Below are 19,203 nucleotides of genomic sequence, written 5' to 3' on the forward strand. Positions count from 1 at the left end.
TGGGCCAGAAGGGGGTTATCAGTATTAGTGTACAACTCTCCTTAGGAACTTCTGTAATACTTTGGGAATAAGCGGAAATGGGGGGAATGCGTAGACTAGGTTTGTTGTCCAGCTCTGATTGAAGGCGTCTACTGCCCCCGGATGATCCCTGGGGTTGAGGGAGAAGAACTGGTTTAGCTGATGATTTCTCCTGGATGCAAACAGGTCTATCGTCGGCCTGCCCCATTTCTTTGTGATTAAGTGAAAGACTTCTGGGGCTAACATCCATTCCCCAGGGTCTAGTCTGTGCCGGCTTAGGTAATCGGCCTGAATGTTTAATACTCCCTTCAGATGAACCGCTGAAAGAGATTGAATGTTGCTTTCTGCCCAGGAAAAGATTTTGTTCGCCAGGTTCTGTAACAGGTGATGCCTTGTGCCTCCCTGGTGTTGGATGAAGGCCACGGCTGTAGCGTTGTCCGAGTAGACTAGGACGTGACGTCCTTCTGCCAGCTGACTCGTATGTTTCAGTGCTTCCCACACTGCCTTCAGCTCCTTGAAATTTGAGGATTGCTGACTTACGTAACTCCCCCATGTTCCCTGGTAGGAGTTCCCCTGGACGATCGCTCCCCAACCGTGGAGACTGGCATCTGTTGTGATGACTAGAGGGAGATCTTGTGCCCAGAAAATCCCGTTTTCTAGGTTGGATCTGCTGAGCCACCAAGTTAGCGATTTTTTGGTCTTTGTATCTAAGAATATTCTCCTCTCTAGGGTTAATTGTGATCTGTTCCATTTGTCTAAGATAAATTTCTGGAGTGGTCTTAGATGGAACTGTGCCCAGGCTACTGCTGGAATGCAAGCAGACAGACTCCCTAATACCTTCATGGCCTGTCTTATCGAACAGAATTTCTCCTTCTTGAACTTCCTCAAAGCTGTACTGAAGCTTTACTATCTTTTGAGGTGGCAGAAAAGATCTTTGGGAGACTGTGTCTAAGGTTATGCCCAGAAAATCTTTCCGTTTGGATGGGATTAAATCCGATTTTTCCCAATTGATGATCCAACCTAGGTTCTGTAGATGCCCCAGGACTAACCCGAGATGGTTTTTCATGGTCTCTATGTTGTCTGCCACTACCAGTAGGTCGTCCAGATAGGGGATCACACAAACTTGCCTTTTCTCTCAAGGTTGTCAAGGCTTCCGCCATTATTTTGGTAAAAACCCTCGGGGCAGAAGAGATCCCGAAGGGGAGACACCTGAACTGGAAATGTTGAATGTTTCCCTCCAATTTTACTGCGAACCTTAGAAACTCCCTTGATGACCTGTGAATTGGAACATGATAATAAGCGTCGCTTAAATCTATTGTGGCCATCACCGCGTCCTTCTTCAAGAGCTTCACTGCTGACTTCAGGGTCTCCATTTTGAATTTTTGATATCTTACATATTTGTTTAGATGTTTCAGATTTATAATTACCCTGGATTTCCCGTTTGGTTTTTTTATAATGAAGAGGCGGGAATAAAATCCCAGCCCTGTCTGATTTTTTGGAACTGGCTCTATGGCGTCCAAGGTTAATAGGTTTTTTATATCTTTTTTTAAGGTCACAGTTTGAGATGGGGGAAGGGTAGTGATTACGTATTTCTGTGGGGGGGGGGAGAAAGAAGATCTATCTGATAACCCTCCTGTATAATACTTAAGATCCACCTGCTGTTTGTTACGTGCTCCCAAGATTTTAGAAAGGAGCTGAGTCTTCCCCCCACAGGTATAGCGTCATTGTTTGCTATTGGATGAGGAGGCCTCTGCCCGGTTTGGGTTGAAGAGGAAACTTCTCCCTCTGCCTCCCTTCGCATAACTCCACCTCCCAGTCTTCCCTTTATCTTTTTTATTTTCGGGTTGAAAAAAATCGGTCACGAAAGGGCTGTCTCTTTTGTTTATATCTTTCCTCGGGAAACCCCCTTTTTTTATTTGTTGCGTTGTCTAGGATTTTGTCCAAATCTTCACCGAAGACGTACTGACCGTGGAAGGGGAGTGCGATTAATTTATTTTTAGATGTGATGTCTCCTGACCACGCTTTGAGCCATAATGCCCTTCTCGCAGTATTTGAGAGAACAGCTGTACGGGCAGATAGTTTCACTGATTCGGCTGCTGCGTCTGCTAGGAACGAGGTTGCCATCTTTAGTAGAGGCAAGCTCTCTAGAATTTGATCTCGTGGCGTTTTGTTAACCAGATGTATCTCTAGCTGGTCTAGCCAGAGGTTCAGTGTTCTGGCCACACATGTAGAGGCGACGCCTGGTTTGAGAAGGGCCGCCGTAGTCTCCCAGGTCTTTCGCAAGAGACTCTCCGTTTTCCTGTCTAGAGGATCTTTCAACTGTGCTGAGTCCTCAAACGGCAGGGCCGTATGTTTTGCTACCTTGGCCACCGGCGCGTCCACTTTTGGAATAGTTTCCCAATCCTGTACAATCCTCTTGGCTAAAGGGGTAGCGTCTCTTAATTCCCCTTGGGATAAAGGATCCTTTATCCGGTTTTTCCCATTCTGATCGAATTAGTTTTTGTACACTATCAGGGACCGGAAAAACCGCCTTCTTTCTTTCCCCTAGACCCCCAAATATTTCTTGTTGGGTAGACTTAGGGGCTTTAGGCATCTCCATCTGAATGGTGGCCCTGATGGCCCTGATAAGTTCCTCAATATCTTCAGGATTGAACAGGAAGCGCTTATATTCGCTCTCTTCGTCTGAAGATCCTGGGTGCTTTTGCACCGATTCGGAGTCTGAGACCGCCAGTCCCTCAGAGTCGGAATCCAGGATGAGTGATTTAACACTACGGGAATCCTGAGTGGGAGCAACTTTGGGGGGAGTGGGTTCTCTGGCAGCTAAGGCTAGCTGGACCTCCTCTTTTACCACTTTTCTAATGTCTTCAATTAAACCAGAAGACTCAGCCTTGATGACACTGGCTGTACATTCTTTACACAGGGCTTTGGATCCTGTGTTAGATAATCTCTTGCCGCAAATACCACATTTTTTGGTTTTTTTGGCTGCAGAAGTGGAATCCTTTTCTCCCTGAAAATGTTAAGGGAGGAAAGGATGAGCAAACTGAACCCACCATACAAATCATATGCCTGAGAGCATGTTACTCACTGTCCCAGGGTTTGATGCAGGCTCGGTTCCAGAGCCCGGCGCGAGGGGGGTGCTCATCTTGACTCCCGACCGCACAAAGATGCTCCTAGTATGAGCCACGCTTAAGCAGGGCGCCATTACCCAGGTCCTGTGCGTTTTTATGGTGTTCCCTCGCTTCAGGACCTGTGGCGCATGTGGATGACGTCAGCGCGTCTTGCTCCGCCCCCTGGCGTCTGACGTCACTTGCCTGCCAGCCGGAAGGGACGCATCTCAGCGCCGATCCGCCGCGTCCTCCTTCCCTCTGCATCAAGCCCTCCTGGACCGCCGCAGAGGGAATCTTCGCAGGGGCACTACGTGTGTGCCCGAGCCCAGGCCTGACCGAACAGAGGAGGGAGAGCTGCACTGCAGATCCGACCTCGGCCTGTGGATGAGACGATACTCCAGGTGAGCCCAACGAGCTCCGTGCACCTCTCCTGCTTCCTTATCCTGATGGGACAGGAAAAACACTGGTGATGTGAGGAGGGGGTGGGGGTTTTAACCTCTCTGTGTTTTTCCTGTCCAATCAGGAGGGAGTCAATCTCAGCATGTGGTGTCATGGAGACGACTGGGGAAATTCAATTTCTGGGGTTTCTTCTCTCCGCTTCTGGTTTTCGCATGGACCCCGAGAAGGTCCGCGCTGTGCTTAAGTGGGAGCTTCCTGAGAATCAGAAGGCGCTGATGCGTTTTTTGGGCTTTGCCAATTATTACAGGAAGTTTATTTTGAATTATTCCTCTATTGTTAAACCACTCACTGATATGACCAGAAAGGGGGTAGATTTTTCTTCTTGGTCGGTAGAGGCGCGTAAGGCTTTTTCTAATATCAAGGAGAGTTTTGCTTCCGCCCTCATCTTGGTGCAACCTGATATTTCTTTACCCTTCATAGTTGAGGTGGGTGTGGGTGCAGTCTTGTCTCAGGGTTCCTCTCCTGCCAAATGGCGACCGTGTGCCTTTTTCTCAAAAAAATTGTATCACAAGCATAGGGGAGGATTTTGTGTGGGAGTGTCTAAGTGTATTGTACGTGTTTATTGGTTGTTTTTACAAAACCCTGTGGGTGGTAACCTTGTTGGAAAATGTGTATAAGTCAATGCTTGTGTGTTCAATAAAGAGTTCCTGTTTTTACCCTTTATCATGTTGAGGCTGGTGTTTGGGTAACTGATCAACACTGGGGGATTGCTATACGCTGAAGATTTGCTATACTGCCCTGGCTATAACTACTAGCTCTTGTAAGAGCTGTTCCTGTTCTTGGTTCCGTTGGTGGTTTTGGTGTAGAGCGGAGTGCTTGGAGTCCTCGGGATGCACTAGGAGCATCTATCAACGGAGGTACCCGATCGGGGTGCCAGGAGATCCGTTACAAATATATTTGCGAATTTAAGTTTAGTTACTTATACAGTAATTGTAATGAAGTTTTGGTTCAATTTAATATTAAATATTTAATACATTTTATTAAATAAATGAAGTGTTGCCTAAGACAGGAGAGAATCGGCCAGTCTTCTGGTTATTCGACAAAGTGATTGCGATGGAGAAAGCATTCCAAAAAAACTATTTCTCTCCACCTGGAGACGAATCCTGTCAAGATTGATGTAAGTGTGGTATTGGCTGCTCATCGAGCCAGATACTTCTGGGGGAATCTGCCTGGCATGAACAGGCCTCTAGTAGCTACAGACAATGAGAAGACAAAGCTTCAAGATTTTAAAAATAAGATGATGAAGAAAAAGCGGCACTCACCATTTGTTGTATTGATAGTAGATTTAATTCTGGTAAAAACATGCTAGAAGCGGGTCACTGCACAGCAATTCAAGGCAACAGCCGTATCGCACAGTGCTTGACAAAGCAGTGTTTAGTGCGATACCGCTATTGCCTTGTATTGCTGTGCAGTGTCCCGCATCTAGCATGTTTTTACCAGAATTAAATCTACTATCAATACAACAAATGGTGAGTGCCACTTTTTCACCATCATCTTATTTTTGTGATTGCTATCAACACTTTCAATAGCAGAGCACCACCATAGTATTGCGTGTTGAAGAAGAGAAAAAACGGAAGGGGGATTAAACGCAGTAAAAAGGGAAGGAGGAAAAATATTCTCTGGAGCGCCAAGAGGTCTATTTAGAAGTGACGGAATGCTAGGGATGGGATGTAGGTGGTTTGGTGGGTATTCACCGAGGCAGCACCCTAAAGCAGTGTACGTCAGTGCACTGCAAGATAATATGGAGATAAAATTGTAAAAAGTGCTGGGGGGCTTGCCCAAGGATAGTGGACCGGGGAGGATAGTGGGCAGTAGCACAGGGGTGCCAAGATGAAGAAAAAACAGATAAGGGTGGTGTAGTAAGTCTATGGAAGGTTACTACTTTGCTAGTTGGATTTGTGCTTCTGCTTCACAGTATCGATATATTGCAAAGGCAGATATATCACTGTGTCTATACAGTTAGTGGTTGTATTTCACAGTCTCAGTATATGGTAAGCCTATATATCACTGTGTCTCTTTATATTTTGTTACATTGATTCTATTTCACAGTATCGATATATGGCGACACATGTATCACTGTGCGGGTATTTAAAAGATAATAAATAATATGGATAATAATCATGTTAAAAGAATTATATGAGAAGGAAACGGAAGGTGACTTACTTCACCAGAGAGGGAGATATAGGATAAGCAAAATACACCTATACCTGCTCCTCCCCCGCCGAGATCGCTTGTCAGGTAGTATAAACTTTCCTCCACGTCCCAAATGATGGTTGTCAGGGTTCCAAATGGAGACTTTTTTATTGCATAAATGAATAAAAGCTCAACGCGTTTCAGGGTATCTTCCCCTTTCTCAAGAGCAGTATGGGTTAAAAACACCCAATACTGTGAAATAGAATCAATATAACAAAATATAAAGAGACACAGTGATATATAAGCTTACCATATACTGAGACTGTGAAATAGAACCACTCACTATATAGACACAGTGATATATATTTCTTTGCAATATATCGATACTGTGAAGCAGAAGCACAAATCCAACTAGCAAAGTAGTAACCTTCCATAGACTTACTACACCGCCCATATCTGTTTTTTCTTCACCTTGGCGCCCCTGTGCTACTGCCCACTATCCTCCCCGGTCCACTATGCTTGGGCAAGCCCCCCAGCACTTTTTTAAATTTTATCTCCATAGTATTGCGTGAGCAGCCGTGGCAAGTGTGAATCCAGTCACAAGCTATCAGAAACCGCACGGTGCAGTGCTGACTGTGCTTCTCTTCTTCTGAAAAGCTTCAAGATTGCTTTGAGCCCTGAAGAGTCGAGAAGTTCATCAAGATTCAAACCATAACTACCAGCCCCTGGTCTCTGCATCAGGGAAAACATCACAAGTTCCGAGTCATCATGGATGGGAAGGAGGACATCCTGTGGTGCACGGAGATGGAGAGGGTCTTCAGATCCCCCCCCGCACTATATGGATGTCTCAGAAATGAACCGCTGCTTCCGACAGAAGCTCCTGGGAAGGTCATGGAGCGCCCCGATCATCCGGTATCTATTTGCCCCGCTGAAGGATTATTTTGAAAGTGTGTAGAAGCCACACGGGGCCCCCATGCTGCAGATTTATCATGGAGACACCGGATTTTATAATGTTACATTATTATATAAGGAAAATAATTTAAAAAAATGAAGCCCCTTCGTCACCCGGCTCCCAAGTGCGATCGGCTACATCCTCATCGAGTACTGTCTGCACGTCACTGATGTCTTCCTCAACCGTCTCTGGGTCAGGAGCCTGATTGCTCGCAACTCCAGCTCCCACCCCACTCTCCTCATCACTACTTACCCACCTAGTGGATGAAAGGACAGAGGCAGGTTGAGGACAGGTGAGGGCACAGGGCCTGCTCCCGGGCCATGACAACTAAGGGTTGTGTCTGACAAACCCACTGACTCTTGGCTGGGGGTGTCTGATGTAAGTTGCGACAAAGTCGAAGATCGAGCCAACCATTTAAGAACCGCTGGGTTGCTGGTCACAACACAACCGCTAGCTGACACTGGGAGCTCAGGCCTCTCGAAGTGACCCCTGCTGCGTCCTCTGCCTGCGCCAGAAAGATTTAGGCCTCTGCCACTCCCCGGTGCAGGGCCTGGCACTTCTCTGACATACTGTTAGATCACATAACCAAATGTTAGATCAAATAAATAAATAAAAAGGACTTTAAAACACCCCAAAAAGTCTATGATTTTCTCACTTCACCACACAATGGCTAATAAGCCCTTTTTTCCCACTAATAAAAGCCCAAAACTGCGTTAGAACATATAACTGCACCGCACAAGGGCAAATAAGACATGGAAATATTTCCTTGTAATAACCCCTGTTAATGGCGGTATCACACAGCACCTGCATCCTAATAAGAGCGGTTTGCTGGAATTACAGAGCTGTATGATGGCAATGTGGATCCGCAGTCAGTGCAGCAAGGTGTAATAGGATCGTTCCACCCAGGCTGTAACCTCCCCGACTGAACCCTGTTCTACATAAATGCTGTGGATGATTCCTCCCTATCCTTTCCCTGCACTTATAAATATATTTTTTAGCACAATGATGATTTTCCTCGCACTGTCCCTAGCGCCTGCAGACACGTCTCTCCCTGCACTAAGTACGCTGGTGAATGGCAGAATCTAAGATGTGACATCACAGGGCTGGCTGGCTGCTGATTGGCTGCATGCATGTCAGTCTGGGTGATCCCGCCTTCCCAGACTTCCTTTCTCCATGTCCTCACATGTGCAGCCGCCATTTTAGGAAAAATGTGATTCGTTACTACGAAGCGCGAGGAAATTTGCATTCGGTGCAAATCAAATTTTTCCTCAAATTCACAACGAATTTCACTTCGTCATCTTCGATTCGCTCATCTCTAATCCCTGTAACTGTGCCTTCCTAATCTGTAAAACCTCCATACAATGCGGACCACATCCAGCACGGCCCAGCGGACTACTTCTTCCTGTCCACATACCGGCACAATAACCTTCATCTGACTCTTCCTCCCCCGATCAGCGTACGGCCGAAAGGACAAATTAACCCCTGCAGCTGACACAGAAATAACCCTTTGTAGTCGAGGGATTCTTTCATTCAGAGTTCTTCTAACTCCCCCTGAAATAACTGACGTCGGGGTTCTAATGTATCTCTACGAACAGATGTCCTTCTATAATCCTGGTGTCCTAGATCATATGATAATACTACACACACAGCTACGGGGACAGAGATAAAGTCCTGCATGTGGAAATTGCTAACACGGATGCCGACTGTGCATAACTAAGCATAACGGAACCTTTAAATACAGGATCCGTTTTTTCCTATATTTTTCTGTTCTGACGGATCAGAAGAATGGAAAACTAAATAGTGTGAGAACCCGGCAGAACTATGTTACATGATGGTGACATCATCACATGTCTTTCACCACCACTTATCCTCTCCACTGCTTAGCTCCACCCCCTCCTGATCACATGATGGTGACATCATCACAGGTCTTTCACCACCACTTATACTTTCCACCACTGAGCTCCGCCCCCTGCACTGATCACATGATGGTGACATCATCCCAGGTCCTTCTCTACCACTTCTCCCCACTGCTGAGCTCCGCCCCCTCCTGATCACATGACAGTGACATCATCCCAGGTCCTTCAGCTCTTGCAGTGCAGCAGATACAGAGCAGGTCCTGGTCGGTAGTCACTGCTGTGGTGTCTGGAGCCTCTTCTTCTCTCTGGTATCAGCCATTTCTCCAGAATCCCCCTTTATCCCCGGTGCTGGGGGCCCTGAGAAGCGGGGTCTCTCCAGGAGCAGTAAGTGCGGTTCTGGATCTCACTAATGCTCTTGTCCCTGGAGGATTTTCAGCCTCTCCTCTCCTCATAAAGGCGCCTGCAGTACTAGAAGCCTCCAGCTCCTCCAGGTCTCTCCTCTTCTCCTGAATGACCACCAAGGATGGACAGGAAGGAGATCAGCAGAAGAATATTAGACCTCACCTTGGAGATCATCTCCCTGCTGAGCGGAGAGGTAAACTTTTCTAGATTTCTCTCCTCTTTATTGTATTCTGTAACAAGTCAGACATCAGGAAGGAGAATCCATCATAGGAAGTGATAGGAAGAGTCCAGAGTCATGGAGAACGGCCTCCAGACCTTCCAAGTGATGGAGAACCTGAAGATCAGCCACCAGTATGGTCAGTGATGGATCATGGAGACCAATAGTCATGTTGTAGGAGCCATGAGAAGGTAAGTAGGCACGTTGCACCCAGGAGGAAAGGAAGCAGAGGAGGAGATGGCCGGAGTGTGGCCTGGAGGGAGGATTTCTACCACTAGTCTGACATCTAGATGATACTGGACTATAACAAGGAGGCCTCAACTACATCTAGAGGAAAGAAGGTTTCTCCACCAACATAGAAGAGGAGTCTTTACTGTAAGAGCAGTGAGACTATGGAGCTCTCTGCCAGAGGAAGGAGTCATGGGGGATTCTCTAGAAGAGTCCAGAAGGGGCCTGGAGGTCTGGAGGGTAATAATATTCCAGCTTCTAGTGACTAGATTACTGGAGATGGGGCCATGATCCAGGGAGGGATTCTGAGTGTAGATCTGGAGTCAAGAAATAATTTCTTTCCCTAAGTGTCTCTCTCCATCCACAGGATTACACCATAGTGAAGAAGACATCGGGGGAGACTCCCATCATCCATGAGTCAGGAGGGTGGAGCAGGACCCCCATCACAGAGCCTCCCCCCCTGATACATGAGCAGAAGATCCTAGAGCTCACCCACAAGATAATGGAGCTGCTGACTGGAGAGGTGACACTGCTGGGAATGCTGGGAAATTCTCCAGTAACAGCACTGGAGGGGTCTGGGTGATGACGGTGTCATTGTGTTGTCAGGTTCCTGTAAGGTGTCAGGATGTGGCAGTCTATTTCTCCATAGAGGAGTGGGAGTATGTAGAAGGACACAATGATCTGTACAAGGAGGCCATGATGGAGGCTCCCCGACCTCTGACATCACCAGGTAAGACTAGATCATCCTGATTATAAATGTGTAAAGATCACATAGATACTACTCCCATCATCTCATCATTACATGTAATAATCTCTCCTGTCCCTTTGTGTTTCTTATAGATGGTCCCGTAGAAAGAAATCCCCCCGAGAGATGTCCTCGTCCTCTGTATTCCCAGGACTGTCCAGAGGAGAAGCTCCCAGAGAACCATCAGGTAGATGGAGCTGAGCCCTATACACATCTATATAGGGGGGTCCTGCAGTCATAGAGGGGTCATAGATTGTGGGGGTCTCTTATGTGGATCTGTTAGATTCCCCACCTGTCTGCTGTATTGTCCTGAATTGTTACAGATGGCAAATCAGGGGGAAGATATGACTGATATTAAAGTGGAGGATGAAGAAGAGCGGATGATGGGCGATCCCCCGTGTAAGAGTGAGGTGGAGGAGGACATTCCAGTCCATGTGACCACAGGTATGGAATCATGAATGGAGGAAGGGAATTGGGAGGTTTCTTCAGGTGAGACTCCACCTTACAGCTGCAGTAAAGTAGCACTCCGGGCAGTGGCCCCGGTGTTATGTACAGTGCAGGAGAAATCTTCTCCCAGCTCTTCTCTCCATCCTCTCATGCTCCAGGCTGGACACTCGGCTTAGCATCAGGTTTTGGAGGCACGCCGGCTGCGATGAACGGCTGCAGTGATGCCCAGGGTCTGAGGAAACTAAGTTTAACCACCTTAAGAGGTTTTCCAGGCTTTTGATATTGATGGGTTATCCTCAGCATATGGCATTATTATCTGAATAAAGTTAGGGGCAGCTGTGCTGTAGTAACCTGGTACAGCCACAAGCCTTACGGAGCTTTCTGTGAAAGTTCTCATTCATCTTGGTCATGGTATATCAGTAGTGATAAGTCAGAAGAACTGGACTTGTTATATATTTTTTCTTGAAGACCTTTTGCTAGTCATCTGACTTAGTCCGACTGGTTTGTATGACAGAATGACATTACATTTCAGTGACTTGTGCTTTGAGAATGTTTATAGATGTATATGAATTGTATTACTTTCATGGATTGACACTTTTTATCTATTGCTATTTTCTGAAAAATAAATAAAATAAACCTAAAAGTAAATTACTACAAATAAGGGGATTGTCTAGGGTTGAGCGAACCAGAACTGTAAGGCCCCTTTCACACGGGCGAGTATTCCACACGGGTGCGATGCGTGATGTGAAGGCATTGCACCCGCACTGAATCCGGACCCATTCATTTCTATGGGGCTGTGCACATGAGCGGTGATTTTCACGCATCACTTGTGCGTTGCGTGAAAATCGCAGCATGCTCTATATTGTGCGTTTTCCATGTAACGCAGGCCCCATAGAAGTGAATGGGGCTGCGTGAAAATCGCAAGCAAGTGTGGATGCGGTGTCTAGGAGACGATCGGGATGGAGACCCGATTATTATAATTTTCCCTTATAACATGGTTATAAGTGAAAATAATAACATTCTGAATACAGAACGCAAAGTACAATAGCACTGGAGGGAGAGAATAGGAGAGAATCTTTAATCAGAAGTGCTTGTTAACTCAGCGAGCTACATAAATTTTGTTTTGTGGGTGCAGTGCACAAACTTTTTACCCTGCCCTGAGCCCAGCGACAGAGAAAAAGAACTTTTATCTGTCTGTTAGTTAGTTGGGCGTCGGCGGCCATTTTATGCAAGCTCAGTGCACCAGCACAGTATATGTGCATTTGTGACAGTCAAATACAAGTTTAAAATACTGCAATAATATTCTGTTATAAAAAAAACACCCATTTTGGTCAAAATACTAAATTTGCGGCCTTTGCTGCATCTGTCAGTGTGAGATACACACGTTAGATACTGTTGTTCTATTCTGTTATTAAAAAAACACCCATTTTGGGCAAGATCCTAAATTTGCGGAGAATGAGGAGAGCGTCAAATAAGGGACGTGGCCCAGGTCGTGGTGCTGCTGGTGGTGGAGCTCCTGTTGCAGGGAGAGGACGTGGTCGATCTGTGCCAGCTACACGCACAAGTGAAACCCCTTCCTCAGGTGCGAGTAGGCGACAGAACCTGCAGCGGTATTTGGTCGGGCCTAATGCTGCTCTACGAATGGTGAGGCCTGAACAAGTAGATTGGGTTACTGACAGTGGATCCAGTTCCTTCACATTGTCTCCCACCCAGTCTCCTGCAGAAAGATCAGAGTTGGAACCTGCAGCCGATGTCCATCAGTCTTTCACCTCGCCCCCTTGCGAATCAGCCAAGCAGTCTGAGCCCCAAGTCATGCAGCAGTCTCTTCTGCTTTTTGATGACTCTGTTAGCAGGGTTTCCCAGGGCCATCCACCTAGCCCTGCCCCAGAAGTGGAAGAGATTGAGTGCATCAATGCCCAACCACTTATCTTTCAAGATGAGTACATGGGAGGACCATCGCAGCACGTCTTGGATGATGACGAAACACAGGTGCCCACTGTTATGGCTTTCTGCAGTGTGCAGACTGACAAGGAAGGCAGGGGTGAAGACTGGGTGGAAGATGATGTGGAGGACGATGAGGTCCTCGACCCCACATGGAATCAAAGTCATGCGAGTGACCTGTGTAGTTCGGAGGAAGAGGCGGTGGTCGCACAGAGCCACCAGCACAGAAGAGGGAGCACGGTGCAAAAGCAGAGCGGCTGTCCTCTAGACAGTACGCCTCCTACTGCCCACCGCAGCAAGGGACTGAGCACACCAAAGCCAGCTCCAAGGAGTTCCCTGGCATGGCAGTTCTTCAGACAATGTGCTGACGACAAGACACGAGTGGTTTGCACGCTGTGCAATCAGAGCCTGAAGCGAGGCATAAACGTTCTGAACCTGAGCACAACCTGCATGACCAGGTATTTAAGTGCAAAGCACGAGCTGCAGTGGAGTAGACACCTCAAAAACAAAGAGAGGTCTCTGCTTCCTCTTCTGCTGCAGTCTCGGCCTCTGCATCCACCTCTGGAGTGACAGTGCCACCTGCCACCCCGGAAACAGAGGATCTGCCAGCAACACCTGGGTCACCAAGCATCTCCACAATGTCCCACGGAAGCGTTCAGCTCTTCATATCCCAAACACTGGAGGGGAAGAGGAAGTACCCCCCTACCCACACGCATTTCTAAATTACTGGCCTTTAAAATGCTGTCATTCTGTCTGGTGGAGACGGATAGTTTTAAAGGCCTTATGGCGGTGGCTGTCCCACAGTACGTCGTGCCCAGCCGCCACTACTTTTCCAGGTGAACCATCCCTTCCCTGCACAACCAAGTGGGGGACAAAATCAGGTGTGCACTGCGCAACGGCCTGTGTTGCGCTGTTTCGAGTACTCCACCAACATGGCCAGTGCCGATAACGCCGTTCTCAGCGTTACAATACCACTTCTATGTCCCCTTCGAGTTGCCCACATTCTAACTTGTGCTGATTACTGGGTGGCCACGCTGCTGGATCCCCGTTACAAGGACAACGTACCATCCTTAATTCCGTCACTGGAGCGTGATCGTAAGATGCGCGAGTACAAGCACACGCTGGTAGACGCGCTGCTGGTGGCATTCCCACCTGACAGCGGGGGCACAGTGGAAGCACAAGGCGAAGGCAGAGGAGGAGGAAGAGGTCACCAACGCAGCTGGGGCGCCGCCAGCACCTCAGAAGGCAGGGTTAGCATGGCCGAAATGTGGAAATGCATTGTCAGCACGCCAAAACAACCAGCACCACCAGCTGATATGGAACGTCTTAGCAGGAGTCAGCATTTCAGCAATATGGTGGCAGTATGTGTGCACACACCTACACGTACTGAATGACGGGTCTGCCCCCTTCAACTTCTGGGTCTCCAAATTGGGCACATGGCCTGAGCTTGCCCTTTACGCCTTGGAGGTGCTGGCCTGCCCTGCAGCCAGTGTATTATCTGAACGTGTGTTTAGTTCGACAGGGGGCGTCATCACAGACAAGCGCAGCCGCCTGTCCACAGCCAATGTGGACAAGCTCACGTTCATTAAAATGAACCAGGCCTGGATCCCACAGGACTTGTCCGTACCTTGTGCAGAATAGACATGTATACCGGCACTAAGCAGCCATTGTTATACTGCAGCGCAATTGCTCATTGTTGTATTTTTGATATTTCCCACTCTTTTGGGGTGTACCCTAATTTTAATTTTTTTAAATTAAAACCAAAAAACAGTGTTGGCTACCTCGTCCTCCTCCACCGCCGCTTTCACCTACACTGCTACGTCCACCGCCTCCTCAAACTCCTACTTCATATGGACCTCGTCCTCCTAGATCAAGATTATTATTTTTATGTATTTTATGTTATTTTAACTAATTTCCCTATCCACGTTTGTTTGCAGAGCACTTGCCATGCTCTTACCCACATTTTGCTGCCATTTGCAGCCCTCTACCCCTTTCCATGACTTTTTTTAGAGCCATTTTAGTTCAGGTCTCCTTTGACTTCAATGGGATTCGGGTTTGGATCAAGTTCGGGTCCAAACTCTAACTTTTTTGGGAAGTTCGGCCGAACCCGAACATCCAGGTGTCCGCTCAACTCTAGTATTGTCTATTCCTTTACAAGTGGTGACCTGTCTTCAGGATAGACCTTCACTATCTGATTGGTGGGGATCCAACACCTTGTCCCTCGCTGATCAGCTGTTCTGCAGTAGCTTCGGTGCAGGAAGTCAGTGCTGGAACTACACTGAGTGTAGAGCAGATTCCTGGACTTTATCATCCATCCATTATAATTATAAGGACACGACCACAAATAATTTTCTTTTAGTTCAGTTTTTGATTCAGTATTTTGTGCCAAAGCCAAGAAAGGATTCATATAAATGGGAAATATAAAGGAAGGACTTGTACTTCTCCTTCCTTTTGACATAAAAACTACATCAAAAACTGCACACAGCCTGATAGGAAGCTTCTAGAATTGTCTTCTTTACTGTTTGGAAAGAAAACATAAAATCTCTTTTTAATCCTAACAGAAAATCCCAGTAAGATCTCTGAGGGAAACTTCATCTTATCACAAAATTATACAGGAGAAGATGAAGATATCGGGCATGGCTCTTCAGGAGAAACCCTCATTACCTGTAATGTCCATCCAGGACTTCACAGACCAGATCTGTCATATAATGCTCCTAATCATAAGGAACCTTCTCCTGACCAATCACAGATTTCTAACACAAGTACCGGGCCGAAAAAGGTTACAAGTTTTTATTGTGGGAAATGTGGAAAAGAATTCACAAACTTTTCAGGTCTATATGCACACAGAAGAATTCACCCAGTAGAGATGTTTAATTCATGTTCAGAATGCGGCAAATGTTTTACAAAAAAGTCAAGTCTTATTATACATCAGAGAATTCACACAGAGGAGAAAATATTTTCATGTTCCGAATGTGTTAAATGTTTTATACATAAATCAAGTCTTGCTGAACATAAGAGAAGTCACAAAGTAGAGAACCCATATTCATGTTCAGAATGTGGGAAAGGTTTTAGATATGAATCACAGCTTGCTGATCATGAGAGAAGTCACACAGGAGAGATGCCATATTCATGTGCAGAATGTGGGAAAGGTTTTATATATAAACCACTGCTTGTTGATCATGAGAGAAGTCACACAAGAGAGATGCCCTATTCATGTGCAGAATGTGGGAAAGGTTTTCTTTATAAAGGGAGTCTCAAGGTGCATCAGAGAAGTCACACAGAAGAAAAAACATTTATATGCTCCAAATGTGGTGACTGTTTTACACGAAAGTCAAGTCTCACTACACATGAGAAAGTTCACACAGGAGAGAAGTCATTTTGATTTTTTTTATGTGAAAAAGAAAATCAGAATTTTAAACTCCTCTGAGAATTCACACATAGAAGAAATAAATTCTTGTTTGGAATGTGGAAGTGTTTACAGGCATTAAACAGCCTATATGAGAGTATATTTTTCTGTGGAATTACCCTGGATTTGCCAAAGAGCCAAATTATATTACCCTGAGGTCAACAGTGACCAGGATCGATGGAGGAAAAGTATTGTGGATATGAGAAAAAAAGAAGAAGAGCGTTGTTTACTGTCAGAGCAGTGAAGATGAATTGTCCCCATGGACCTTGCTTCTTACCGTATTCATACCTCCACCTGCACTGCAGGAGAATCCAGAGGGACACAGTGAGGAACGGAAGGACACCTCCTGTAGACTTTTATGTAACCTATGTGGACATATGGAATGGGTATTTGCTCTTCATTAATACAATATATCAAGATAAAGGTGATGGGGAAAGTAACAATTTGAGTTGACAATAATTTGTTAAAAAACCCAGATCTTCTATTTCCTTCCATTTCCTTCTCTTTGCCTCATTCACACTTGTGTATTCTGGTCAGTATCTTACACCAGTATTTGTAGGATATAATTAGGAGTAGCTCCCGAACATGGAAGACTTTCCATTATACCTTTCTCTGTTTTATTCCGTTCCCTGTTACGGCTTACAGATACTGATACAAGATACCGACCAAAATACAAAAGTGTGAATGAGGCCTCACTGTCTATTGGTCTCTTCCAATGGCGCTTTTATTGCCTACTCTCCCATAGAGATCATGCACAGACAGTTATACATCTCATATCTTCCTTGGCGGTCTGTGGAGGTCTTCATTCATCTAGGTCATGATATATCAGTAGTAATAAATCAGAGCAACTGGACATGTATTTGTTTTTCTCGAAGACTTTTCACTGGTCATCTGAATTCCTTTCTCATATAGAATGGCTTGTACAAGAAATCTCTGGCAATATACACTGCCACTTACAATGCTGTCCTAACACCTCTCCTGATGCAGTACAATTACACCTAATGACATCAGTAATGCAAATGCCATCAACGCCTTACCTCCATGGCTGAACCATGAATCACTAGTGTCGGAGATTTCTCATATAAGGTATTCTAATTTACAGACAGTCGGATGACTTGTGAAATACCAGTCCAGTTGCTCTGACTTAATACTGACATTCCTTGATGGGTTTCTCACAAAGAGAGGAAAATACAAGTAGCGCTCAGGGATCACCAAGTAAACTTGGAAATAACTTTATACACTCCGACACAAAAATAACCCACCAAAAAGGAGTTGTTGGAATGAAGCTTTCTCTGTGTGAATGTAATGATGATAAATGTGAGTGATTATAATGTTGGAATGGAAGTTCCATGGTCAAATGATGTCATCACTGTAAGTCAGCGTGTTCCAAGCCCATGAACCAGGATTTTTAGCCTTAGGAAACCTACCAAAATATAGGTTGGCCTGATTAATATTTCATATTTGTGTTTGCTATGCCTGGGTTGGTAAAAATGTTGTGTAAACCTTGGTGATCCCATTATCCTACTCGGGGACACCTACAAGATGTTTTGGCTCAAATTAGAATTATGCCATACAACCTTTCACATTTTGCATTCAAATTGGCCAGCCTCCTGTCATTGATAAAAAGGATGGTGAAGTCTACTGTAAACCACACCTGGTTCAGATTCCTGGGGATACACCTCGTGTAAGTCTGGCCAACTTTCCACTGTTATCCCAGTGTAGATCCCTCACCGATCTAACTGGTATGCCATCCATTATTTCCTCCTCATTCTATTTCTGTACTGTTTGATTCTCAGTATGTCCCTTTTTGTCATCTTTTTGTAACTTTTAGCACTGTACTGTTATTATATTAAATCTTAAATTGAATAAGCTGTTCCTTGCTACTCTATACGTACTGTGAGGATTCGCTCTGGTAGGCAGGGTAAGCGGACGCAGTGCTCAGGCAAAACAAGTTTGTAAATCAAAATGTCAGTGTTTATTCACACAAAAAGAAAAACAACTCATTACAGTCTTAATGTTTAATTCACACAATGAAAAGTCCATAGAACAGACACGTCATCTTTCTAGCCATTTTATCCCCGGCAGTCCACAGCAGGCTTTAGGGGGGCTGTTTCCCAGCGTGCAGCCCTCATGCGGCTCTCAACCTTCCAGCACAGCACCATGCTTCAGATCCCAAAACAGAGACTCAGCTGCTCTCCACTATACTGTACCGTGTCTCAGCTGGAGTCAGCTTACGGCTGAGGAAGACAACTGGATGTTCCTCCCCGTTGACTCCTGAGACAGTACAGCACCGAGGCCTACTTCAAAGGCTTTGGTCTGTACAATAAACTCCTTTTTGAAGTCGGGCGTCACCAAAACCGGGGACCCACACAGGGCTGACTTCAAAGCAGAGAAAGCCTCTTCCGCTTGGTCATTCCAGTGAACCATCACGGACTTCCGTCCCTTCTAGAGCCCTGTCAATGGAGCTGCTGAAGTGGCAAAATGGGGAACGAACCTCATATAATAGCCCACCATTCCCATGAATGACTTTACTTGCCTAGAGGTGACAGGTTGGGGCCAATTCCTTATCGCCTCTTTTTTGTTTACTTGGGGTTTGATGACTCTGCGCCCAATGACATACCCTAGGTATTTGGTCTCCTCTAACCCTATCGCAATTTTTCTTGCATATGAACCTGTTTAGCTACTTTAGATCCACAATAGTCCTCCACCTCATTTGAGGTTTTGGTACTAGGAATAGCCTTGATCCCTGAGAACTGTCTTTCCAGGACAGGCTGTATTTCCCAAGTCAACGGACCAGGGATTCCCAACCCACCAAAGCTGGTAAATGCCCGTCCTTGAGCTGTTTATCTTCTGCGATCTGACGAGTGCAGTAACATTCAGCTTAGAATCACCATTGACCTTATTCGCAGTGTAGAAGATCCTCTGGAGATGCACCTCTTGATGCAGATGTCTTCTCTACTCCGATCTTCTACGCTCCCTTCCTCTCTTGGAAGAGCGAATTTTAGATTTTTATTATTATTTTTTTACAGATTTTCCACAAGAGGGCCATTCTCTGGTCCGAAAAGCCTATTCGGATGATAGTCCATTGCACCGAGTGTATTCTTTGAGTGGACATCTGCCCCACAAGGTTTTACCATAAAGATTTTCTACCCGCTGTACCGGGTCTGGCTAACGCCCTAAACGGCAGCCTCCGCGCAAAGCACCATCCAATCTTCCATCTATTGGATCCGCAAAAACTATACCCATCCTCACCAGGGACCAAAGTGCGCACTTTTTTCCTTACTTTGGTGCA

General features: G+C 45.9%; 1 protein-coding gene and 1 long non-coding RNA gene across 2 annotated transcripts; both read left to right on the forward strand.

Moving 5' to 3' along the window:
• The first annotated feature begins 9,869 nt into the window (after positions 1 to 9,869).
• Positions 9,870 to 10,355, forward strand: LOC122933945. Its single transcript, XR_006388609.1, has 3 exons — positions 9,870 to 9,895; positions 9,979 to 10,102; positions 10,213 to 10,355. It is a non-coding gene; the product is annotated as an uncharacterized LOC122933945 (long non-coding RNA).
• Positions 10,356 to 10,504: 149 nt separating this feature from the next.
• Positions 10,505 to 17,777, forward strand: LOC122933909 (gastrula zinc finger protein XlCGF17.1-like). Its single transcript, XM_044289016.1, has 2 exons — positions 10,505 to 10,561; positions 15,067 to 17,777. The coding sequence occupies exon 2, from the start codon at positions 15,372 to 15,374 to the stop codon at positions 15,885 to 15,887; it is 516 nt and encodes a 171-aa protein (XP_044144951.1). The 5' UTR covers positions 10,505 to 10,561; positions 15,067 to 15,371; the 3' UTR covers positions 15,888 to 17,777.
• Positions 17,778 to 19,203: the final 1,426 nt, after the last annotated feature.

This window comes from Bufo gargarizans, chromosome 4 (assembly GCF_014858855.1).
Source record: "Bufo gargarizans isolate SCDJY-AF-19 chromosome 4, ASM1485885v1, whole genome shotgun sequence".
Taxonomy (NCBI): Eukaryota; Metazoa; Chordata; class Amphibia; order Anura; family Bufonidae; genus Bufo; species Bufo gargarizans.

Coding starts and splice junctions, on each gene's coding strand:
- LOC122933909 (XM_044289016.1), top strand. CDS start 15,372: ATGTTTAATTCATGTTCAGAATGCGGCAAATGTTTTACAAAAAAGTCA.